Raw genomic sequence first — 27339 nt, forward strand, 5'->3', positions numbered from 1 at the left:
CACACGCAACGCGCACAATGACAGTGTACACACACACACACAATACACACGACACAGACACACACACACACAGACACACAATACACACGACACACACACAATACACACAACACAGACACACACAATACACACAGCACAGACACACACAATACACACAACACAGACACACACAATACACACGACACAGACACACACACAATACAAACGACACAGACACACACACAATACAAACGACACAGACACACACCACAGACATATAATACACACAAAACAGACACACACAATACACACACACACAATACACACGACACAGACACACACAGCGAATATTACCCATAGCTACACGCAGAGCCGACGCCTGCAAACAAAACCGGAAGTCTTACATCTGACACCGTAACATCGACGCGCGCCCCCCCTCCACCCCCCCCCCCAAAACGCGGGGCCCGGGGCAGTCGCATCATATTCGCCGTACGCCCAGGACGGCTCTAGCTACAACCGCCGCTACAGTATGTAGCGGTCGGCACCGCCGGAATTGCAATCCAGACGTCGCCGGTTCGATTCGACCTGGCACCGCTGCGGTTGGAACTATGGGGGGCACGTTTCTTAAACCCACCCCCCTTCCCTCGCCCTGCCCCTGACCCCCACGCCCGTCTCTATCCAGCCATCGGCGAGTTGATCGGCAGGCCGCATCTGGAGGGATTAAGATGTGGGTACTGACACATCTTCATAGACGTCTGCCCAGCGTAGTCGGCCGGACGAGTCGGCCGCCAAAAATACCCAAATGGAGGTCCCCTTTGGAGCTCCCTCTCGTGGAGGCCATTCCGGCAGCAGTGGGGGTGAGCGCAACAATTGCAGGGGCTGCACCTGAACCTCTCAGTGCATACCAGGCACCAAGACGCACATCCCGCACTCATTCACTGTAACACCGCCGTCTCCCCTTCCTGCCCCCCCCCACCCAAGTCTTCCTCCACCTCCTCCCTCAACCCCACCTCACCGCGCTCGCCTTGAGATTTCCTGGAGCAAAGGAAACGCGACACAACACAAGGGGTTCTATTTGAGGAGGGGAAGCGGCGTCGGCGAGAGGGAGGCCGAGATCTGCCGAGCATCGTGGCCCCGGCTAGATGAGAGGCGATTCATTCATTGCCAGAGACACCGAACCAAACCCCAGCCCGTTAAAAACAAAAACTGGGTTCTAGATTTGAAGCTTTCGTGACTGCAAGGATTCATACTCTTAGGTTTTTTTCGGTAAAGTCACCTAGGTAAAAATAAATATTAAAATAATATTAATAATAATAGAAATAAAATGATAAATCACGACGTTTCGGAGGCAACACAAGTCTCCGTCATCAGGTGGGACCGTCACAGCTAAATTGATGCAGTAAATTGATGCAGTAAATTTATCTGTGACGGTCCCACCTGATGACGAAGACTTGTGTTGCCTCCGAAACGTCGTGATTTATTATTTTATTTCTATTATTATGAAAAATATTATTTTATTATTTATTTTTTCCGACGTGACTTTACCGAAAAAAACCTAAGAGTATAAAAACTGGGTTCTCAAGCGCAGTGAGTTTCATGTGAGTCTACGTTGAACTTCTTTCGCGCCGTACCTAGCCAACCGTGCCAATCGGAGGTGCGGGGGAAGGACAATAAACTAAAGGCTGCCGAGTTGATGGCTACAAAATAAGCAACCTCGTGGATTGTAACTGAATTTCCGACGCTTTAAACAACCTTGGGTTGATTGGCACGTGGCACGCGCTCTCCATCGGCCACACGGAGCTCGGCTGAAGAGACTTCAGAAATAGTTCACCGACATCGCCTTCTGCGGCCGTTGCTGCTACACACAGTGGTGCACTGCTTGCTGCGAGAGTTCCCAAGGGATATTTCTTCCATTTCATGACCCGACTCCGATAGCGTCGATGGGAATACAATTGATAGAGCGTGCATTTACTGACCAAAGCCCCTTAGCTGCTGAGGTTGTAGTTTTGAGTCCAGACCCCAATCACACTCACAAGGTTAATTGTAAAACAATGGTGTCGACTATTGCCACCTGTCCGGGTATTGGTTTGTGTGTTCGGGTGGCAGCGGGAATTGGTTTGTATCAAGATCTTGTAACGATATTGCTGTGTAGAATTGTATTGCAGTTACCGGCATAGTTTTGATAACAGACCGAGAGCTGACTTCGGGCTCTCTCCGGGTTTGGTCTACAGTGGAAAGGATATCAACCCTGGGTCTCAATCTGAGTGGGATGATTATGAAGTTGACAATGATGACCATGCAGTGAACTTTACACTGCAGCCTTGATAGACCTAGGCCGACTGAAAAACACGTCAGGGTTTGGTCTCACGAGGAAACGATGGCCGAGCCGAACAGGCGCTCACTCCCACGTGGCAACGAAGACTTCGACGGACTTCCTAGCGAAGACCAAATGGAAATAATCCCAACATTCGACATCTCGTGAAACCAGGGTGGGGGGAGGAGCGGGGGTGCGGATGGTACGGAGCCTGTCATGGAATTCGGGCAAGACGTGAAGGCCGCGGCGGTTTGACAGCATCGGGCTTCAAGGCCGACTCGAGGTCACGTTGTCAGCTCGTGACCTCGAAGTGCGTGGCCTCTGTCGACGAAGTGGCTTAGCGAGGACAGCAGCCTTGACACTGTGCCACAGCCTAAAAAAGGCTCTCATATCGTCCTCAATAAAGCAGGGATTGGTGCGCGTTGCGGCAGAAAGGGAGCGGGCACGGGGTCGGCAGCAGAGCAATAGAAACGAGAGAAAACAAGAAACCCGTCACGACATCAACCTCGCCCTCCCCCCTCGAGGTCTGTCCGCAGGGCTTCGTTGCCCACAAGAGGCCACTCACTCACCTGCACGATCTCCAGCATCTCGGCCCGGCTGATGTAGCCGTTGCCGTCCAGGTCGTACATGCTGAAGGCCCACTTGAGCTTCTGCTCGAGCTTGCCGCGCGACGTCACGCTCAGCGCGATGATGAACTCGCGGAAGTCGATGGTGCCGTCGCCGTTGGCGTCGAAGGTGCGGAACACGTGCTCGGCGAACTTGGACGCGTCGCCGTACGGGAAGAAGTTGCCGTAGATCTTCTTGAACTCGTCCACCGTGAGGCTGCCGCTGGGGCAGTCCTTGAGGAAGCCCTTGTACCACTCCTGCAGCTCGTGCTCCGAGAACTCGGTGTTCTCACGCAGGTCCTGCAGCACCTCCGGCCGCAGCTTGCTGTTCTGCTTGCCCATCGCCTGCTGATGCTGATCCTGCTGCTGATCCTGCTGCTGTTGATGATGATGATAGCTGCTGCTGATGCTGATGACACTGCAGCCACTATAGCTGCTGCTGCTGTTGATGATGATGATAGCTGCTGCTGATGCTGATGACACTGCAGCCACTATAGCTGCTGCTGCTGTTGATGATGATGATAGCTGCTGCTGATGACACTGCAGCCACTATAGCTGCTGCTGCTGCTGTTGATGATGATGATGATAGCTGCTGCTGATGCTGCTGCTGCTGTTGATGCTGATAATACTCCTGCCACTATATCTGCAACGGCGATTGATCCTGCTGCTGATACTGATCCTGCTGCTGTTGATATCACTGCAACCACTATAGCTGCTGCTGCTGTTGATGATGATGATAGCTGATGCTGCTGATGCTGCTGCTGCTGTTGATGCTGGTAATACTCCTGCCACTAAAGCTGCAACGGCGATTGGTTCTGCTGCTGTTGATGATACTGCTGCTGATCCTCCTGCTGCTGCTACCGTTGCTGTTGCTACCGCTACTCTTCCTGCTGTGGAAAGTGCTGCTGCTGTTGCGGCTGCTGACGCTCAATGATGATGCTGCTGCTGATGCTGCTGCAGCAAATACAATTGCTGCTTTTTTCTGCTGGTACTAACACTGCTGCTGCTGCTGATGATGATGATCTTACTGGCAATGTTACTGAAGCTGCAAGTGATACAGCTGCTGCTGCGGCTCCTAACGCTGTTGCAGCCCTCCCTCCTGTTGTTGTGGCTGCTGTTGCCACAGTTGCCTCTATCCCTGCTTCTTAAGCCGTCTTCTTGCTGCTCTTTCAACAGTTGACGGCCACCGCTGCGGTTGCCAGCAGCCGACCTCGCAACAAGACCAACCGACACGTGTCACTGCTGCTGCTGCTGCATCTATCTGCTGCCCGTGGATTCACTGCTGCACTCGCTGCTTTCTCCTTCAGTAGATAATGTCCCTGCTGCTGCTGATGCTGCCCATCAAACGCAGCTCCTGCAGCACAGAGAAGGCAGCGTTAACAACCGCGCGGCCAAATGCACGCGACCAGGGTTTGTCACCGAAATGGGCACAGGCTGCTACACGCAGGGGAACAACAGCAATAGATCAACAGGCTTAAAGCACCTGTAGGATTTCTCAGGGTTCGGTGTTATGGCATGAGGATCACAGAGTCAGGCTAAGGCATCTGGATGATTCTCAGGGTTCAGTGTTATTGCATGAGGATCACAGAGTCAGGCTAAGGCATCTGTATGATCCTCAGAGTTCAGTGTTATTGCATGAGCATCACAGAGTCAGGCTAAGGCACTTGTATGATTCTCGGGGTTCAGTGTTATTGCATGAGGATCACAGAGTCAGGCTAAGGCACCTGGATGATTCACAGGGTTCAATGTTGTTGCATGAGCATCACAGAGTCAGGCTAAGACATCTGTATGATTATCGGGGTTCAGTGTTATTGCATGAGGATCACAGAGTCAGGCTAAGGCACCTGGATGATTCACAGGGTTCAGTGTTGTTGCATGAGCATCACAGAGTCAGGCTAAGACATCTGTATGATTATCGGGGTTCAGTGTTATTGCATGAGCATCACAGAGTCAGGCTAAGACATCTGTATGATTATCAGGGTTCAGTGTTGTTGGTTGCATGAGCATCACAGAGTCAGGCTAAGACATCTGTATGATTATCAGGGTTCAGTGTTGTTGGTTGCATGAGCATCACAGAGTCAGGCTAAGACATCTGTATGATTATCAGGGTTCAGTGTTGTTGGTTGCATGAGCATCACAGAGTCAGGCTAAGACATCTGTATGATTATCAGGGTTCAGTGTTGTTGGTTGCATGAGCATCACAGAGTCAGGCTAAGGCATCTGTATGATTATCAGGGTTCAGTGTTGTTGGTTGCATGAGCATCACAGAGTCAGGCTAAGGCATCTGTATGATTATCAGGGTTCAGTGTTGTTGGTTGCATGAGCATCACAGAGTCAGGCTAAGACATCTGTATGATTATCAGGGTTCAGTGTTGTTGGTTGCATGAGCATCACAGAGTCAGGCTAAGACATCTGTATGATTCACAGGGTTCAGTGTTGTTGGTTGCATGAGCATCACAGAGTCAGGCTAAGGCATCTGTATGATTATCAGGGTTCAGTGTTGTTGGTTGCATGAGCATCACAGAGTCAGGCTAAGGCATCTGTATGATTATCAGGGTTCAGTGTTGTTGGTTGCATGAGCATCACAGAGTCAGGCTAAGACATCTGTATGATTATCAGGGTTCAGTGTTGTTGGTTGCATGAGCATCACAGAGTCAGGCTAAGACATCTGTATGATTCACAGGGTTCAGTGTTGTTGGTTGCATGAGCATCACAGAGTCAGGCTAAGGCATCTGTATGATTATCAGGGTTCAGTGTTGTTGGTTGCATGAGCATCACAGAGTCAGGCTAAGACATCTGTATGATTATCAGGGTTCAGTGTTGTTGGTTGCATGAGCATCACAGAGTCAGGCTAAGACATCTGTATGATTATCAGGGTTCAGTGTTGTTGGTTGCATGAGCATCACAGAGTCAGGCTAAGACATCTGTATGATTATCAGGGTTCAGTGTTGTTGGTTGCATGAGCATCACAGAGTCAGGCTAAGACATCTGTATGATTATCAGGGTTCAGTGTTGTTGGTTGCATGAGCATCACAGAGTCAGGCTAAGACATCTGTATGATTATCAGAGTTCAGTGTTGTTGGTTGCATGAGCATCACAGAGTCAGGCTAAGGCATCTGTATGATTATCAGGGTTCAGTGTTGTTGGTTGCATGAGCATCACAGAGTCAGGCTAAGTCATCTGTATGATTATCAGGGTTCAGTGTTGTTGGTTGCATGAGCATCACAGAGTCAGGCTAAGACATCTGTATGATTATCAGGGTTCAGTGTTGTTGGTTGCATGAGCATCACAGAGTCAGGCTAAGACATCTGTATGATTATCAGGGTTCAGTGTTGTTGGTTGCATGAGCATCACAGAGTCAGGCTAAGACATCTGTATGATTATCAGGGTTCAGTGTTGTTGGTTGCATGAGCATCACAGAGTCAGGCTAAGACATCTGTATGATTATCAGGGTTCAGTGTTGTTGGTTGCATGAGCATCACAGAGTCAGGCTAAGGCATCTGTATGATTCACAGGGTTCAGTGTTGTTGGTTGCATGAGCATCACAGAGTCAGGCTAAGACATCTGTATGATTATCAGGGTTCAGTGTTGTTGGTTGCATGAGCATCACAGAGTCAGGCTAAGACATCTGTATGATTATCAGGGTTCAGTGTTGTTGGTTGCATGAGCATCACAGAGTCAGGCTAAGACATCTGTATGATTATCAGGGTTCAGTGTTGTTGGTTGCATGAGCATCACAGAGTCAGGCTAAGACATCTGTATGATTATCAGGGTTCAGTGTTGTTGGTTGCATGAGCATCACAGAGTCAGGCTAAGGCATCTGTATGATTATCGGGGTTCAGTGTTATTGCATGAGCATCACAGAGTCAGGCTAAGACATCTGTATGATTATCAGGGTTCAGTGTTGTTGGTTGCATGAGCATCACAGAGTCAGGCTAAGGCATCTGTATGATTATCGGGGTTCAGTGTTATTGCATGAGCATCACAGAGTCAGGCTAAGGCATCTGTATGATTATCAGGGTTCAGTGTTGTTGGTTGCATGAGCATCACAGAGTCAGGCTAAGGCATCTGTATGATTATCGGGGTTCAGTGTTATTGCATGAGCATCACAGAGTCAGGCTAAGACATCTGTATGATTATCAGGGTTCAGTGTTGTTGGTTGCATGAGCATCACAGAGTCAGGCTAAGGCATCTGTATGATTATCGGGGTTCAGTGTTATTGCATGAGCATCACAGAGTCAGGCTAAGACATCTGTATGATTATCAGGGTTCAGTGTTGTTGGTTGCATGAGCATCACAGAGTCAGGCTAAGGCATCTGTATGATTATCGGGGTTCAGTGTTGTTGGTTGCATGAGCATCACAGAGTCAGGCTAAGGCATCTGTATGATTATCGGGGTTCAGTGTTGTTGCATGAGCATCACAGAGTCAGGCTAAGACATCTGTATGATTATCGGGGTTCAGTGTTGTTGCATGAGCATCACAGAGTCAGGCTAAGACATCTGTATGATTCACAGGGTTCAGTGTTCTTGGTTGCATGAGCATCACAGAGTCAGGCTAAGACATCTGTATGATTATCAGGGTTCAGTGTTGTTGGTTGCATGAGCATCACAGAGTCAGGCTAAGGCATCTGTATGATTATCGGGGTTCAGTGTTGTTGCATGAGCATCACAGAGTCAGGCTAAGGCACCGTGTAGCCTTTACAAGATTTTTGGGGGCAAGTGCTGTTAGCGAGCACCTACGAAGGCCGGCAAGGCACACGAATGGGTGGGTGACCAGCACCACACTAGGCCGCCTTTTCTCCCGAGTGGCAATGTTGACAACACCACACCAGGTACTCATTTGAGGCCGAGGTGACCCAGGGGATGCCCAGGACCGATTCAGAGCATCGTCACTGGTTATGGCCGTGAACGGGAATGGATCTCGGGTCGCCGGGTTCGTTTGCGCAGCGCGCTGACCGCTACACGACCTCTCCCCGACACACGCACTTACGTACACACACACACACGCAGTCACGTACACACACAGTCACGTACACACGCACACACGCAGTCAAGTACACACACACACGCACTCACGTACACACACACACGCAGTCACGTACACACACACACGGGCACACATGGCACGCACGGCGCGTGCACGTGGAAACACAGCGAGCGGGTGACGGAAGCTGCCCTCCCCCCAGCACCTCCCCTCCACCCCCCCTTAATCTGCCCACAGAGGCACCCCGATTAGGCGAGAGTCGTCCAATTTTGGAGCTGGAGGGTGGGGGGTGGGGATGGGTGATTCTGGGTGCCATCGTGGGCAGGAGACAGGGTGGGGACGGTGCTGTGGGATAGACGGAACCGCGGGGTGAAATGCGCCCTAATGATGCGGGTTGCCGGGGAAACGGAAAAAAAAGAAATCCCAATTATTGGGCACCCGGAGGACAGCGATGCGACAGGGACCACCGCCACCGCTGCTGCTGCTGCTCAATTGTGTCCGGTTGCGCGAACTCTGAGTGGTGGCGAGAGTGGTTGGTGGGTGACGGGCGAGACTGCTGGAGAGTGGAAATAGTGGCCCGAGATACGAATTGTGAGTTGCGTTGAATCGGAACGAACTCACACTCTGAATAGATGTTACACACAAAGACAAAGGAGCCCCCTCCCCCCCCCAGCTGCCACCCCTCTCCTGTATAGCCTCTAACAGGCTATTGGGGCAAGTGCTGTTATCGAGCAGCAGTGGGTGGTGTGGTCAGGACCACGCCCGGGCTGTCTTTGTCTCTTTAGCGCCCATGTTTAGACTCGACATTTGGTAGTCGTTTCACGCTGAGTCGACCTAGGGGAGGTGCAGGACCGGTTCAAATATTCACCGCTGTCATTGGTCGTGAGTGGGGATTGAACTCGGGTTGCCGAGTGCGTGGCGCAGTGTGCTGACCACTGCACCACCGTTCCCCATTCACACACACTCATCCACCCATTCACTCATTCATTCACACTCATACACACACACTCATTCACACCCCCACACACTCACCCACACACACCCACACTCATCCACACACCCACACTCATCCACACACCCACACTCATCCACCCATCCTCATCCACACCCATCCACACCCACCCACACACCCATCCACACACCCATCCACACCCACACTCATCCATCCACACCCACCCACACGCACACACACACTCATCCACAACCACACTCATCCACACCCATCCACACCCATCCACACACCCACCCACACACTCATCTATATAAACACACGCGGGATAATGTGTCTCTGAACAAAGCACCGTGGAACGAATCCACGTGGCACTCGGCTCTGGCCATGGGCGTCGTTAATGGACGTGGTCACCGCGGCTGCCATTAGCGGCTCGCTGTCACTCCCCTATCGCTGTTGTTATTGTTACGAATATGAGGGCTGAGTGGACCTAGCAGCGAGCTGGTCAGTCGGACTCCGCGGAGTCGGTGTGTCAGAGCTGCGAGTCGGGTTGCCAGCACCTTTCACAGAGTAGAAAGCAAACCCACACATGTCGCAGTCAGCACCGTACTATGTGGTGGTATAGTATCAGCGCCGTGCAAGGATCGTGTATTCAAGTTCAGTGCAATACCGGCATCACATCTCGGTACAAGTCAACTCCTACCACCTGGACGCAGACTCCAAATCCTGGACTCTACGGGTGAAACCACGAGCAGGTGGCGACCCACCCAGTTACAAGTCCTCAGTATTTACTGCTAAAAGCATTACTAAGATTACGGGTACTGTATGATGATTATACACTGGTCAACACACCTTTTCTGGCATAAGGTATTCCAACGGTTTTAAGGATAATTTTGGGGTGCTGATTCCAAATCTGGCATCAGTTTTTGTCTATCACATCAGGTTTTTGAGATATCAAATATTGCATTTTCAATAAAAACTGCAGAAGAAAAATATTAAATAAATGTGGATATCTACATAAAATGATATTATAAACACACTATCCTAAAAATGCAGCACCATATTTTAACACTAAAGCAGTCACTGACTCGCAACAACTAGCAATCATAAGTGACAGAGTTAATTTCGGGTAAAATCAATGAAAATGGGGTATGCCGATAGCATAAAAATGAGATGTGATAGAGCAAATCTGAGATCAGATTTGGAATCAGCACCCTGAAATTAGTCTAAAACAGCTGCAAAAGTCCAGGCCAGAAAAAAAAATGTTTTTTTGTTGTTGACCAGTGTTATTTATTACAGTGTTGCAGTCGTGTTGTTGTGAATAACGAAGCAACTATCGAAGAGACTCATCTTCTTGGTTCTTTCAGTAAAGTCACGTAGAAGGGAAATAATAAAATAATAAATAATAAAACATTATTAAATTCTCACGACGTTTCCGCCACAACGCAAACAGCCGTCCTCGGGTGAAGAACAGAGCTGTCGGAAAGACAGCGTGCTATGTTTTATTTTTATTATTTCCCTTCTACTTGACTTTACCGAAAGAACCAAGAATTTGATTCCCTGCAGTCACGAAAGCTTTAAATCGAAATAGAGAAGAGACATGTCTGTAGAAGAGACATTTCTAGAGAAGAGACATTTCTGTAGAAGAGACATTTCTGCCATCTGAATGCACACGAATGACTCAAAGGAATGTCGTGCAAGGATCGGGTAATCAACCGGCAATCAAAGGGTTGCAGATGCAATCAGCAAAGCGGGAGGGATGTCAACGGATAAGGCAAAGGTAGCCTGCACGGGGGATGTGGTAGAACGTGGTGAGAGAGAAAAAGTGTGTCGTAGACGTTATTAAGAAGAGGAGGTTTGCTTCGGCGCCAACATGTCAATCAATTTGGCTGAATGCAAAGTGTGTGGATCCACGTGTTTCGGTTTTGATTGACGCGTCACCAACACGCGTCACACAAACACGTCACAAAGACACGTCACAAAGACACGTCACAAACGCTCTTGGCAGGGCATTACGCATTTAGCATACGTGTGTGTGTGTGTGCGCGTGTTGAACCTCTGTCACGTCGTACGTGGCCAACCGGCTAAAGATGTGTGGATAAAAGAGGGCGACTGAAGCGACTGCACGGGTAGATCTGAGACATCATCCTCCACGGAAGGCCTCCGACACAGCGGTGATGCACGGCTCGCTGCCAGAGCTCCGTTCGAGACAGCCATCATCTCGAGACACGATGCCACAGGCACAATTGGAATTTTAAAAATTGGGGGGGTTGGGCGGGGATTTTTTTGTTAAATGTCATTTTTGTTCAACACGTGGAGAGATAAACACAGCATGACGGACTGACAGATGATTAAGAACGCAGTCATTGCTCTTCAATCATTCCAGATTCGCAGCGTCTCACGAGGGTCGCTGCTTTCTTTGGACGTTTGGCTAATTCCGCCCGTGATTGTCTATTTGTGTGATTGTGTGTTTGTGTGTTTGCGTGATTGTGTGTTTGTGTGATTGTGTGTTTGTGTGTTTGTGTGTGATTGTCTATTTGTGTGATTGTGTGATTGCGTGTTTGTGGAATTGCGTGTTTGTGTGTTTGCGTGATTGTGTAATTGTGTGTTTGTTATTGTGTTTTTGTGTTTGTGTGATTGCGTGTTTGTGTGTTTGTGTGATTGTGTGATTATGTGGGGGAAGAAAGCCCGGAGCAACCCCCCCGCCTCCCGCCCCTTGTGCGAGTGCAGAGTGGGGAGGGAGTCTCTCTCCTGGACGCCCGGCACGCGCTCCGAGTCGTCAAATCACAATCGCAGTTGGTATTCACGCGATTCCTTCAGCGCAAGTATCCACGACTGCTTATTTTCCCATAAACTGCGTTTATCTTTTCAGTTGTTCGCGTTTATGTATAATTTAATGTATGTACGATTGAGTTTATGTATGATTGGATGTATGTATAAGTTTATGTATGTGTAATAAAAGGCCTCGAACACTTCTTTCTGTCTTCGTGTCTTTATTCAGGTTCACGTCTTTACCCACACGGCACTCTGTTATAACTCCTGTATTTGTAGCCCCCGGCTATTCACTGCTATTATAGCTTCCTCACCCCTCTGACTCTCTGCTTCATCTACTGTAACCTCCTCCCTGCAGACTCGCTGCTACCCCTATGTGCAGACCCTCTGGCTGTCACTGTATGCAGACCCGCTGCCCACTCTCTCTGTGCAGCCCCGCTGCTGACTGCAGCCTCCTTGCTGCTTCGGGTCGGTCACCGCTGGCCAACGGTGCCGATCCTCGCTTCCCCCGTGTTCGTGGCGATCTCGCCACACCCCGCTTCGCCCTACGTGGCCTTCCTCTGTTCCTGGCTCCCAGTCACCCCCCTGCTCTTCCGGTTCCCCTCCTTCTATACTCAACCCCTCTCCCCCCACGTGACCTAACTCCTCCCCCCCTGACGGCACCTCAGAAGGGCCGTTTACAACCGCATTACATCACCCTCCCCCCTAAAGAAAATCCAGCCGACCTCGGCTGAATTGCAACCTGAAAAGCAATGCGGGTGTAAAGGGCCAACACGCAAAAAGACACGAAGCATTGAAGAACATTATAACAATAACACAACACAACACAATCTAACGAAACGTGAGGGATTTCGAGCGAGTACGGGTAGCCGGGCCGTCCCGGACGGTCGGCGGCCCACCCGCCGAGCGGGAACGTGGAAGGGTTTTAGGGGCGACGGGCGCAAGTTCTTCCGTCGCCATTGGAGGCCCGCCACTGTCCCGCTCGCGTCCAGAAACATCCCGTACTCGCGTCCGCGGAGGGATAGGAAGAGCTGCAGGTCCCGTGGGTTCTGCGGCTCCGGTCGGCGTCCCACAAGCGGAAGGTCCTCCTCCCTGCGCTGTCACGGCCGGCTTGTCTGTGAAGGGTACGACAGGCGCTCTCGCAAGGTCAGCAGACACAGGCAAGGGCGAGTCGGCAGCAACAGACCCCGGCAAGGCAACTTGGGGAGATGACGCATCCGGCCGTGGGGCAATGTATGGCTTCAACCGGGACGTGTGCACGAACCAACGCCGTGCACCAACCTGAACACGCGCCGACTGTGGGTTGGGAACCTCAATGAGGCGGACCGGACCCTGCCAAGGTCGATGTAATTTAGGAGATGTACCTGGCCGCACCTGTGGGCAATGAAGCCAGGCCAGGTCCCCCTTTTTCCAGGGACACTCCCCCTTTGAACGTCGGGCACACCGCTCATTCCTGGCCTGAGCCTTGGCAGTAGCCATGCGGGCATTTTCCCTCGCCTCAGCGACACGCCGAACGTTGTCCTTAATATACTCAGGAAGAGGCTTAACAGGCCCCCTCGCACCGGTTCCCAACTGGTCATGAATCGGCGGCACGTTCTCACGGCCGTACATAAGGAAAAACGGCGAGTATCCAGTAGCCGCGTGCGGCGTCATGCGATACGCCGAAAGCACCCCAGGGATATGCAAATCCCAATCAGATTGGTTTTCCCCGACTGTATGGCACAGCATGGCGGACAGAGTCCGATTCAACCGTTCCACCATACCATCCGTTTGCGGGTGGTAGGGGGACGTCCGTATCTTTTTAGTTCCAAGAGCCGCACACACCTCCCCCAACAATTTAGACGAAAAGTTACGTCCCTGATCCGTAAGGAGCCTCTCCGGAGCCCCTTTGTCCATTACATACCCAAATAGAAAGGCGTCCGTGATAGACGCCGCTGACTGGTCAGGCAAGGGCCAGGCCATCGGCCAGCGAGAGAGGTACTCCACCCCCACCAGTAAATACTTATTCCCTTTAGCTGATGGCGGAAAGGGTCCCAAAATATCTAACGCCACCAACTCATTAACCCGAGATACTTTAATCGATTGTATCGGCGGAACATATGGATGTTTAGGCGGCTTACGGCGGGCACAATCGGGACACGCGCGAACGTGACCGACGACATCCGTCGTCATGCCGTGCCAATAATAGTCTCGTTGCAGCGTCAATAGGGTTTTCTGCACCCCCAGGTGTAAAAGTGTGTCACAGTGCAAAGATCTAATCAACTCATAGCGCAATGACGCAGGCACAACGAGACGCCAGTGTTCCTGTATCCCTTCCCTCCACATCAGTAACCCATCTCGGAGAGCAGTTTCCGAATTACCACCCGCACCGACTTCCTTACCCGCCTTCTCCGTTCGTTTCCGTAACGACACCAAAGAATCGTCCAACATTTGCTCCCGAATCCACACAGACCTTGGAAGACGCAAAATCCCGTCAGCCGGTACCCCCTTCAACCGGTCCCGGTGTAAGCGGAGGTTCGAGAACATCCACTGCCCGCGCGACAGGCTGAGGGGGGGGCTGAGCCGGTCCACACCTATGCGTCCCCGACGCACACGCACAAGGGGATTGTTGCGGCAACCTGGACAGTGCGTCCGCGTTAGCGTGACGCACACCCTTCCGATGGTGAATTTGGAAGGAGAATTCTTGCAACGTGTCCAGCCATCTCGCCAATTGTCCGGATGGCTGGTCCATCTTAAGAGCGTACTGCAAGGCCGCATGGTCCGTTCGGACAATAAACGACCGACCGTACAGATACGGTCGAAATTGGCGGAGAAAATACACAATAGCCAAAAGTTCCCTGCGAGTGACGCAGTAACGAGTTTCCGCGGGAGACAAAACCCGACTCCCGTACGCCACCACACGCTCAACACCACCTTTTGACTGGGACAACACCGCCCCAATCCCGGTGTCACTCGCATCAGTATCCAGAATGAAGGGATGTTCAAAATCCGGATAATCCAACGTCGGCGCAGTAGCCAGTAGGTCGCGCAGGCTCCGAAACGCCGCCTCCTCCGGCGGTCCCCATACAAATTTGTGCCCCTTCCCAGTAAGGAGATGCAAAGGCCTGGCGATAGTAGCGAAATTCGGAACAAACCTCCGGTAATATGAGGCGAACCCCAAAAACCGACGCACATCACCCACCGTGGCGGGGGTTGCCCAATCCCGGACACACGCAGTTTTCTCTGGATCCGTGGCCACCCCGTCCGCACTAACAATATGTCCCAAGTATCGAACGGAACGTTGCAGTAGATGACATTTCTTAGGCTTGAATTTCAAATTAGCAGAACGCATTCTGGCAAAAACGGCCTCCAACCGCAATAAATGCTCATCAAATGTGCGGCTGAAGACAATAATATCATCTAAATAAATGAGACATGTCTCCCACTGCAACCCCGTCAATACCAACTCCATCAATCTCTGAAAGGTGGCAGGGGCTGCATTCAACCCCATCGGCAGACAGTTAAATTGGAACAACCCCTGCGGCGTACGGAACGCTGTCTTTTCCCGCGAGGGCTCGTCAAGGGGAAGCTGCCAGAAGCCCGAAGAGAGATCTAGCGTTGAAAAAAACTTAGCCCCTGACAAGGCGTCGAGAGAATCGTCCATACGCGGCAGGGGATACGCATCTGCCACCGACACTTTATTTAACTTCCGAAAATCCACACAAAATCGTAATTTACCATCTTTCTTTTTAACCAACACGACAGGCGCACCCCACGGGCTATTAGACGGAGATATAATATCCGCTTTCAACATGTCTTCCACTGCCCCTCGAACGTGCTCACGCTCAGCCGGACTCATCCGACGCGAGTTCAAGCGGATAGGGGCCGCGTCCCCCGTTTCGATGTGATGAGAGAGCAGCGAGGTGCGTCCCAAGTCCAAATCGTCCGAGCTAAACACATCGGAATAGCTCGCTAATAATTTATGAATCGCACAACGCTGCTCAGCGGAAAGGGCCGAATTTTCCGCACATAATTCGGCGATCCAACGATCGTCCACCCCTCCGTCGTGTGAAACACCACCCACCAGCCCCCCGTCCGGAATGTCACTCTGAGCCGTAAACGCCGTAGTGGCGTGTGCCACAACGGTACCAGCCGGCACACACACGCTTTCAGAAGTCGCATTTAACACCTGCAAAAACGGGCGCTGATCCGGACGGACAATGGTTTGCGCCCCCACCAGTGCCAATCCGCCCGTAACAGCGGCGGACGGCGACAGCAAAATTCCACAAGCACTCTGCCGACCCGGAACCGGCTTCCGGTATCGTAGGGGAATGAGCATCTGCGAGCCAGGTGGAATATCAACTGAAACTTCCGATAACGCCTGCACCTGGGCAACCGGAGCCGGTCGCCCCCAGGTGGACTGTAAAAACGCCAATTTGCGGCCCCCTGGCAGTTCAATGCAATTTTCATTGATTCTAATTAAAATGGGCATCTTAGCCAAAAAATCCGTGCCCAACAAGCAAGGAACCGCCAGGGACCTCGAAATTAACACAACGCCCGAGGCCGAGACCCCCCCGATAGAAATATTAGCGTCCACCTGTCCCACGATGCCCATACTACCCCCGTTCGCAGCGATGCAGGAAGCGTAAGCCGGCCTCACGGCCCCCGGTGGGATGTTCAAAAGATGGAATATGACATCCGAAATAATGGTCGCGGACGCCCCGGAATCCACCAAAATACGCACGTCCACCCCTTGGATCGACCCCGGTACAGTGGACGAACCTGTAGCGGCCGCGACAACCCGCCGAGCCAACTTACGCCACTGCGTTATCGAGCGACAAGGCGCAGATACTGGCATCCCATATTTTAGAACATCCGCGTCGCACAACAACGGCGATGAGTGAGGTGTCAGGCCTTGCCGGGTGTCTGGTGCGCACCGACTTGCCTGTGCCGGAGGGTCTTTCTTTGGGACGTCCGCGATCGAGGCCTCCTGCTGGGGCGGCCCCGGAACCCGGGCCCAGCAGTCCCTGGCATAGTGGCCCCGACGGCCGCAGCGGAAACAGTCGACGTCGGGTCGGCGCGCAGCAGGCACCCTGTCCCGACGTGGCCGCGCCGGCGGCGGAGCCCGCGGCCCCGGCTCGCTTCGAGCCGGCCACGGAGTGGAGGCGGCCGACAGCTCCTTTGGGCCGGTCGCATCCGGCACGTACACGGCCTTTGTAGGGTCCCACCCTACGGCCCCCCCATCGACGACAGGACCGCCCGTCCACGCCGTGACTTGTTTCCAGCGGCGGAGATTGAACTGGGCGTCCAAACACTTAGCCGCGGTCCGGGACGTGAGTTTCTCGTGACCGCAAGCCGGCATAGGAATGCCCAGATCCCGGGATAACTCCAACATCTTCCCCAAGATGAGAGGTTCCAGCAGGTCAGGCTCCGTCTCCGGGTAAGCGGCCATCGCGAGTTCCAGCACGGCGCCCCTGTACGCTACAGGCGACTCCTCCGGTGCGCGTTGCCGCTGCACGAAGCGGCGATGGGCGTCATCCGGTGGCTCGTACGCGTCCGCCATTTCGTCGAACACTCCACGCAATGTTTTCTTCTTCGCAGCTTTTATAGAGCGAAAAAAACGAACAGACTCATCGTCAAGGAGAGTCGGAAGCACCTCCAGCGCCTCGGCGTCCGTCCACCTTGCCGTTCGTACCGCCGCCAAAAATCGACAAGCGAACGCACTCCAATCGCCCCCGATGGAGAACTCCTTAACAGTTGTAAGGTGACGACTGCGGCTCCTTGGCCTGCTTCCGTCCGTCACCGACTCTTCCGGCGGCAAGTTCAGCAAGGCGTCGCAACGCGGTGTCGCCAAGATGGCGGACGATCTTCGTGGCGGCCCCAAGATGGCGGCTTCCCGCCTTCCGTGGTGCGCCACGCCCAAGATGGCGTCTTCACGCCGCGTGGTCGATGGCGGCGCCATCGAAGACGACCCGGGCTCCTGCCGATCACCACCATCACCTTCCAACGCCGCCCTTGGCGTGACAAGGTCACACAACTCCGTGATGACGGTTTTTAGGGTCGCCAGTTGCTCCGCCATCCGGGTCCATCTTAAATCTTCGTCCTTCAACGCAGATGGGTCGGGCGCAGCGGCAACCTCCTCCACACCCGGGCCCTCACGGATCTCTCCCTCCGCCGAAGTGAAGCCGACCTCAGGAGGAAGATCGTCGTCGTCCGATGATGAAGCCGACGCCGGAGATGGGATATTCTTCTTCCTCAGTTGTTTCGCCATGCCGTTTCACTTCTGACTCCAGTGTAATAAAAGGCCTCGAACACTTCTTTCTGTCTTCGTGTCTTTATTCAGGTTCACGTCTTTACCCACACGGCACTCTGTTATAACTCCTGTATTTGTAGCCCCCGGCTATTCACTGCTATTATAGCTTCCTCACCCCTCTGACTCTCTGCTTCATCTACTGTAACCTCCTCCCTGCAGACTCGCTGCTACCCCTATGTGCAGACCCTCTGGCTGTCACTGTATGCAGACCCGCTGCCCACTCTCTCTGTGCAGCCCCGCTGCTGACTGCAGCCTCCTTGCTGCTTCGGGTCGGTCACCGCTGGCCAACGGTGCCGATCCTCGCTTCCCCCGTGTTCGTGGCGATCTCGCCACACCCCGCTTCGCCCTACGTGGCCTTCCTCTGTTCCTGGCTCCCAGTCACCCCCCTGCTCTTCCGGTTCCCCTCCTTCTATACTCAACCCCTCTCCCCCCACGTGACCTAACTCCTCCCCCCCTGACGGCACCTCAGAAGGGCCGTTTACAACCGCATTACATATGTATGAGTGTATGTATGTCTAATTGGATGGACGTATGCACAAGCTTATGTGTGAATGGGTGTGTGTATGTATGCATGGGTGTATGTATGAGTGTATGTATGAATGGGAGTGTGTATGTATGCATGGGTGTATGTATGTATAATTGGATGGACGTATGCACAAGCTTATGTGTGAATGGGTGTGTGTATGTATGCATGGGTGTATGTATGAGTGTATGTATGAATGGGAGTGTGTATGTATGCATGGGTGTATGTATGAGTGTATGTATGAATGGGAGTGTGTATGTATGCATGGGTGTATGTATGTATAATTGGATGGACGTATGCACAAGCTTATGTGTGAATGGGTGTATGTATGAATGGGTTTTTATGTATGCTTGGGTGTATATACGAGTGTATCAACACAAGCTCTCGACGAGACTTCCTCTGCAATTGACAGCCGTCGCGACGGCTCCATGGGCTCCGTTTTGCTTTGCTCAAATGTCTCCGTCCATCTAAACGGCGACCACAAAGGGGCCGATGTTTCACAGACGACTACAGCCTGCAGTCGTCTTGTAGTAGGCCTCGGCAAGGCAAGGTAAAAGTTAAACGGTTAAAAAAACAAGAGAAACTTTACCCTACCTTTTACCTTACCACAATACAATCGCGCTACCCTACCTTTTATCCTTTAGCAGGTAAGGTAAAAGGTAAAAGGAAAAAAAAGAACGAGCATACCTTTACCTTACCTTTTACCCTTATCCCATTCAAATTTCGTGATTACAGGGTAAATACTGGGGTAAAAAACATGGAATTTTTTTAACGATAAATGCTAGTTAGAGCGCTTTATTCATTTTTCGATTTAAAGCTTTCGTGACTACAGGGATTCATCTTCTTGGTTCTTTCGGTAAAGTCACGTAGAAGGGAAGTAATAAAATAATAAAAATAAAACATAATAAAATAATTCTCACGACGTTTCGGCCACAACGCAAGCAGCCGTCCTCAGGTGAAGACCAGGTCTGTCGGGCTGACAGCGTCTGAATGAAACAGCACCATGCTTGGAGCGTATATTTAATCTGGGTTGGAAGGGGGGGGAAAGGGCGCCTTGACAAAATAATTTGCATATCAAGAGGAATTTAGCATATTTATGGGAAATGCAGGTATGTGATTAGTACTACTTATGCCCGTGCATCATGCAGGATTAGCAGCATCAAAGGGAGGTGATATGGGAAATGCAGGTGTGTGATTAGTACTACTTATGCCCGTGCATTATGCAGGATTATATATATTTTAATGTTGGGTTTGTCTATGGCAGTATATAGTACGGTGTAGACTCGTGTGATGTAAGAGAATAAAGTTTAGATGGAAGCATATTATATTTTTTACGACGTAGAATTGTAATGTATTACTTACTGTTAGTAACTCAGCTTATTGTAGAGTATATTTAGTATACTGATGATACTATGTAGTTTATACTTTAGTTGTTTACGTGGTGGTTTTAGTTACTGCAGCTACATACTATTAACACTCCTTCCCTTTATTAATGCTACCCCTATCCCCTCCTTTTGATGCTGCTAATCCTGCATAATGCACGGGCATAAGTAGTACTAATCACATACCTGCATTTCCCATATCCCCTCCCTTTGATGCTGCTAATCCTGCATAAAGCACGGGCATTAGTAGTACTAATCACATACCTGCATTTCCCATATCCCCTCCTTTTGATGCTGCTAATCTTGCATAATGCACGGGCATAAGTAGTACTCATCACATACCTGCATTTCCCATATCCCCTCTCTTTGATGCTGCTAATCTTGCATAATGCACGGGCATAAGTAGTACTAATCACATACCTGCATTTCCCATAAATATGCTAAATCCCTCTTGATATGCAAATTATTTTGTCAAGGCGCCCTTTCCCCCCCTTCCAACCCAGATTAAATATACGCACCAAGCATGGTGCTGTTTCATTCAGATGCTGTCTCCCCGACAGACCTGGTCTTCACCTGAGGACGGCTGCTTGTGTTGTGGCCGAAACGTCGTGAGAATTATTTTATTATGTTTAATTTTTATTATTTTATTATTTCCATTCTACGTGACTTTACCGGAAGAACCAAGAAGACGCTTTATTCATATAGAATACTCTCAAATCGGGCGTTTCAGGCTGTCGACGACACCGTCCTCCATAACCTCCTCGTCCCAGTCGTCTTGGTCGATGGCGATCTCATCAACAACCTGATCAAGTTCGTCATTGCCATCATCCTTGGACGGACGACAGGCAATAAGATCCTGCGCCGCTCCAGCCCAGTTAGACGGAACCTTCAGGCAGCCGGCCTTGATCCACGAGTGCAAGCACATGGACTTTATGAAGAGCGTCGTTGACAGCGACTGGCGAACGCACGTGAACTCCCGCCCGGCTCCGCTATTCGCACGTTCACAGTGAGTTGACGTTGCTGGCGCTCCCAAGTAGTCGCAGGCCATCTTGTAGTGGGAGGGGAGCAACTCTTAGCGGAGAAACCACCGCTGCATTACGTCAATGAAGGCGCTGGCGGTCGTGACGCCCATGCTCAGAAAACGATCGACTTCATCGCCGTCGTCTATGGAGTTGCTGACGTTGCTGAACAGGGTGCTGAACAGCGACCGCTCCTCCATATGGGCAGCAACTGCCGTCGGCGAGATCGTGAGCACGTCCGAGTAGCGATGCTGCAGGACAGAGCGGATTGTGGCCTTCCGTGTAGCCAGCTCGTCTTGGTCTGTCGTTTTCGGCAGCTGTGGATTCAAGTAGGATGCCACAATGGCGGGTTCCTGAACCAGTAGGTGGCGGTACCGCACCAGTTCGGCCTTCATCCCCGTCGCAGTCAAGGGCTCATCGATCGCTCTAAGGGCGGCTTCACCGTGATCGCAATGACGGACGAGGTGCTCCATCGTCACCGGCACGAGATCCAATGTCGAATTGTGGTCCGCCGACAACGAGGCCATGACCTGGCGCGGCATTTGCAGGAATGCTGTCACGCCCTCGATGTTTGCCCACTGCAGTTCAGATAAAGCACCGACACTGATCACATCCTGGAAGCGCGCCATGATAATGTCCAATGGGACATGCTCCTTGATGGCGTCGTCGCCATGTCAAACGTCGAATGCCACCTGGTCGGCGAGTCCTGGTGCGTCGGCTCCTTGCTGGCGAGCTTGGCGATCTCAGCCTCGCGGCGGTACGACTGCCAGACGACCTTGCTGCACCTGATATTGACGAGCGCCTTGCGCAGTTCGGCATTTGTTGACTTGATCAGTTTTAGAACTTGGACGACACCGATCTGGACGGAATGATCCGCACATCGAATATGGTGGCAAGCCCGCAACTGCTCATATCCGGCGTCCACATTGACCAGGGCGAACAACGTCTTGACAGCACTGCTCGCATCGGAGCCATTGTCGCTGGTGACAGCGAGCAGCTTGGTCGAGATATTGTACCCGAGGCTTTGGAGGTGCTCAAACAGAGCGGCCCCAATGCGCTTGCCGACACCCCTTCCGGACTGCACATCGAGGATTGTCAGCAGCATGGATTTTGACGCACCAGATTTGCTGTCCATCCATTGCACCGTGACCATCCAAAATCCCTTCAGGTTGCGGTTCGACCACCCGTCGATGGTGAGCGAGATGGCGATGTCCAGGTTGGAGAAGAACGCCCCGACGATGGGCAGCATGATGGCGTGATGCTCGACAATCCTGCGAATTATGGTGTGGATCGATGGGCCCTCGTATCCCTGCGTTAATGTGTTGACCAAGGTCTTGAACTTGTCACTGCCGGCGGCTCGCAAAGAGATTGCACCTTGGATAACAAAATCCACCACCACGTTCTCAAACTTTACCAGGAGGCGATCCGGGATTGCTCGCCGGCTCAGCATTTGCTGTATTAGGCGGCTCACCGACGCCGACGTCCCGACCTCGCTGCCTGGGTCGAGCACGTTGTGTTTCTTGAGGTGGGCTTTCCACCCCGACGCGTTCGTGTGGGTGGAAAACCACTTGCGGCAGTGCACACACTGCCGCTTCCCTTGCTGTGCATGCGGATCACCCTCCATCCAATCGTGTGTGTGCTCCCACGGGAACGCATACCGCTGCCTCTTTCGATTGCTGTTCGCAGCAACCCCAAAAAAGCCATTGCTGGCATCCTCGTCCTCTAGTACCTCGACCTCAAGAACGTGGACCGTCTCCATGTGCTCCGCCATCACTTTAAAATGGAGGCCACGGACTGCGTCACTGCACCACGGAACTTTTAGCGGTAAACAAGGTACTGTATTTACCGGGTAATTATTCGCCCTACCCTTACCCTACCGGGTAATTCTTCTGAGCTACCTTTACCCTACTCTTTACCTTACCCCTTGGCATGTCGACATCTTTACCCTTTACCTTTACCCTTTTACCCGGCAATAAAGGTAAGTTACCTTGCCGAGGCCTATCTTGTAGTAAGCGAGCGATGATTCCCCCATTGAAGTTAATCCGCGGCGTGCACATTTGTTTCTCTCTCTCAAAAATGTAGGACCGTGACCGCCAGCACGCACCGTGGCCAACTCGCTTGAGAACAACATCACAGAGACCGTCAGCGTCAGCAGCCACTGTGATTCGTGGCCCGGGGAGCGAAGGGAACGGAGCTGACGACGAACCCTTAGGGTCGAGCTTTCGTGGCAGCAGCGAGACGCGGCGTTACGTAAGCAAGGGGTTGGGGGGGAGTCACAAGATGTGTGGGGAAGTGTGGCATGTGGCGGCAGCATCACCAGCAACAGCATTATCAGCAGCAACAGCATAAGCAGTATCAGTAGCAGTATCAGCAGCATACAGAAGCATCAGCATCAGCAGGAGCATCACCACCAGCAGCATCAGCAGCAGGATCACCAGCAACAGCATTAGCAACAGCATAAGCAGTACCAGTATCAGCAGCATACAGAAACATCAGCAACAACATCAGCAGGAGCATCAGCAGCAGCAGGATGACTAGCAACAGTAGTGTCAGCAGCAACAGCAGCAGCATTATCAGCAGCAATAGCATACGCAGTAGCAGTATCAGCAGCATACAGAAGCGTCAGCAACAGCATCAGCAGCAGCAGCATCAGCGGGCCCAAAATCAGCAGCTTCAATACCGAGAATGAACAGTGACGTCACCGTCAGCAGCAGCAGCAACGGAAGCTTTTCTGCAACGGATTGAATCCGACTTATTGTCAACACCAGGCAGCAAGATCAGCACTTTCATTATCGTCGATAATTAGTGGAATCATCATCATCACCATTGTCGTTATCATCATGGTCATAAGCAGCGGCGCAATAGCAGCAGAGGTTGATCATCATCAGCAGCAGCAGCATTGTTATGATCATCATATCAGTATCACCATGTAAATATTATTCATTGTTTCGTGCACGACATTGCCATTCGGAAGTTGGCCGTGTACACTTGTCCATGGATTGTTTTGGTCACGTGTTGTTCACGCGTTGTTCACGTGTTTTGTTGTTGCTGTAACCAGTTCTCCGTCGACAATTATTTGCATTTATTTCCCAATGGGGTTTTTACCTGCGCCAAAATAAAATAACAACTCGACCCAAATATGATTATGATGGCTTTGTTTTGTTTTACGAGCGTTACAATCGTCAAGAGATTGACATCATCATCATCGTCATTTGCAGCGATGTCATCATCATCCTCATCATCATCCCAACATTACCAAAACAGGCACGACATTTCACATCTCTCTGGGGCAAGCAGACACCACCGCGTGAAATGCAGTGGGTGTTTAGAAGCAGAATGGGTTTCTCTTCGGTTAAATAACGGAAAGTGACTTGAATTGGGGGGGGAGGCAGGAGGTGCAATTGGCCAATGAGTTCTCAGCGGGTTAAAGGACAGCGAATGTGACATTATGAGCACGCACCCTCGGTGGCACCTCGCTAAACAACGGAAATGTACACACGTGCGTAACGGAAACATCGAGAACGCGCGTGCACACACACACACACGTAATATATATTTGGGAGACCATTTGAGATCAAACGATACTGTGTGTGAGAGAGAGCGAGAGAGGGGAGAGGGAAGAAGGGCGGGAGACGAGAAGACAAATGGACTGAGACAAAGGGAGTGGGCCGGGCGAGTGACGGTAATGGGCCGAGAGAGGCTCATGCGCAGAGACACAAAGCCTCGAGCCTGGCGACGCGACACCGCCGCCACCGCACTGTCCCCGTAATGAGCACCAGCGAAACTCGTGGTGGTGATGGTGGTGGTGATGGTGGTGGCGGTGGTGGTGGCGCTGGTGGTGATGGTGGTGATGGTGGTGATGGCGGTGGTGGCAGTGGTGATGGTGGTGATGGTGGTGATGGTGGTGGTGGTGATGGTGGTGGTGATGCTGGCGGAGCGGCAATATAGTGGTTAGCGCGCTGCGCTCCGAATCCTGCCACACGAGTTCGATTCCCGCTCACGGCCAACGCCGGTGACGATTAACTCAACCGGTTCTGGGCCTCCCCTAGGTCGACTCAGCCTCAAATGAGTACCTGGTGCGATGTGTAAATATCGCCACTGGGGAGACAAAGGCGGCCGCGCGTGGTGCTGGTCCCACCTCCTCGTACGCCGTTCCGGCCTTCACAGGTGCTGGCGAACAGAACTTGCCCCAACAGTCTGTTCAGGCTATACGGGGGATCTTTGATCGTGGTGCTGGTGGTGATCACCACGATGGTGTTAAAATCCTCGCGAGCTTGGTTTGATTCTCCACCAGGTCTAACATCGGGAGCGCGAGGTATCTGAATCTGACTTGGGTCTCCCCTAGGTCAACTCAGCACTAAATGAGTACCTGGTCCAGGAAGCAAATGTCAGTACTGCGGATTCAAAACGCGGTTATTTGTGGTGGCCACATCATTTGTTCGGGTGAAATGGCAGCCTTAATAGGTGCTCGCTAACATCGCCTACACAGCCTTCCCTTTGATGTTCGTGGTAATGGTGATGGTGTTCTCTGTGATTGTGGTGCTTTCTGTGATGATGGTAATCATTACGACGGCAGGTGTGATGGTGGTGCATCTTCATTGCTCTGCAAACACTTACACAAGTGTCTCTGCCATGTGTGTCTGACTCTATGTGTGTCACTCACCCTATAATCTCCCTTTTCCTTGAGTTAAACACGAGATCACATTTCATATGTACGAGCATACGAACACACACACACACACGTAAAATAATGCAATGTACAAAGACAAAAATCACCCCGTTTAGCCTTAAGGGACTGTTGGGGCAAGTGCTGTTAGCGAGCACCTATAAAGGCCAAAACCACACCCGGCCGCCTTTGTCTCCCTTGCGGCGATGTTTCCACATCACACCAGGTACCCAGTTGAGGCTAACTCTACCTAGGGGAGGCCCAGGACCAGTTCAGATATTCATCACTGGTCAGTTTAACACGTAGGCTTTCCCGACCAATATTATTCATAATTAACGTTTTTGGGTTAGATCGCGTTATTTATAAATGTGTCGTAACCCTCCACCACCCGACACGTTGACAAAAGACAAATAGTTCACTGCTTTAGCCCACCGGTGTGTTGAAGAGTGAAACCACAACATTTACAATTTTTGAGTACGACGTTTCGCTGGTAATTGCATCCAGCATCATCGGGCGAATTGCTGGATGCAATTACCAGCGAAACGTCGTACTCAAAAATTGTAAATGTTGTGGTTTCACGCTTCAACACACCAGTGGGCTAGAGCAGTGAACTATTTGTCTTTTGTCAACGTGACACTTTTTTGCTGATTGGCCGTGTCGGGTGGTGGAGGGTTACGATACATTTATAAATAACGCGATCTAACCCAAAAACGTTGATTATGAATTCATCACTGGTGTTGACCGTGAGCCGGAATCCAACTCGGGTCACCAGGTCCGTAGCGCACCGCGCTCACCGCTCAACTTCCCAATGTGCACACACATATACATACACACATTCGTTCATACATAAGCACATGCTCTCACACACTAAAGCACATACATAAGCACCACACACACGCTCGCACAAATAGAGGAATGGTGGCGCAGTAGTTAGCGCACTGCGCTACGAACCCGGCGATCTGAGTTCGAATTCTGCTCACGGCCTCGATCAGTGGAAAGTGAAATTTGAACCGGTTTTACTCCCCCCCTCCTGCTCCCACCTCCACCCTCCACCCTCCCCTACCGCCTTCACAACCCACAATGACCCGCATGGAAAAGTCCGGTCAAACAAACCCCCCCCCGCCCCCCATACGGGCACGCTCCCCACACCACCCACATCGCCGGCGTCGAGTGGCAATCATCCAGCAGTAGATTCCCTGGACAGACGTGCGGCGGAGACCTGCGTGCATCAACTGAGTGTTTGTTATCATTAATTAGGAGAGATTTCAGCCGGGAGAGGCTATAATTGCAGTTAGCGTCACACATTAACTGCCGCGGGAAACAATAAAACTGGGATTGACTCCGCGGCTGAATAATTCATGGCCGGGCTGCTCCGCTGCTGTCAGGGGTTTGAGGCTCAGAGGCGCGTTTCGTGTCACCGTGTCACCGTGTCATCGTCCATCACCACGGCGGCCTTATCCCCCCCCCCACCTCCTCGCACCGCAAGCTCGCATCGCTCCGAGCCCAACATCCCGCGCGGTTAAACGCTGAACCCGGTGTAAAAGCAACAAGGCCAAACCGGTAACCGTTTTGAGAATGGGTTACCGAGTTTGGTTCCGAAAGCCACCACGGACCTACCCGGTGGTGGTCGTCGTTTGTAGGCGGTATTTTTTGTTTGTTTAAGAGGTGGGAGAGTACCCACGCTTTGCCCCACCACCCGTGCCCGACTGTGGATTTTACTTTAACGCGTAGGCTTTCGCGAGCAATGTTATCGATAAGTAAGGTTTTTTTTTTAGTTGGGTTAGATCGCGTAATATTTAAATGTGTCGTTAAACACCATCACCACCCGACACAGTCGCTAAACAAGGTTTGTTA

At 51.6% G+C, this 27339-nt stretch overlaps 1 protein-coding gene across 1 annotated transcript in view; it reads right to left on the bottom strand.

Moving 5' to 3' along the window:
- LOC133353004 (hippocalcin-like protein 1) overlaps window positions 1–27339 on the bottom strand; it is a 56877-nt gene that overhangs the window by 11469 nt on the left and 18069 nt on the right. Inside the window, exon 2 of the mRNA XM_061569066.1 lies at window positions 2863–4252. Coding sequence (XP_061425050.1) covers window positions 2863–3240 — 378 coding nt within the window. The 5' untranslated portion in view covers window positions 3241–4252. The remainder of the gene's footprint in view (window positions 1–2862; window positions 4253–27339) is intronic.

Source organism: Lethenteron reissneri, chromosome 42 (genome assembly GCF_015708825.2).
Source record: "Lethenteron reissneri isolate LAM-NWPU_2019-01 chromosome 42, ASM1570882v1, whole genome shotgun sequence".
NCBI lineage: Eukaryota > Metazoa > Chordata > Hyperoartia > Petromyzontiformes > Petromyzontidae > Lethenteron > Lethenteron reissneri.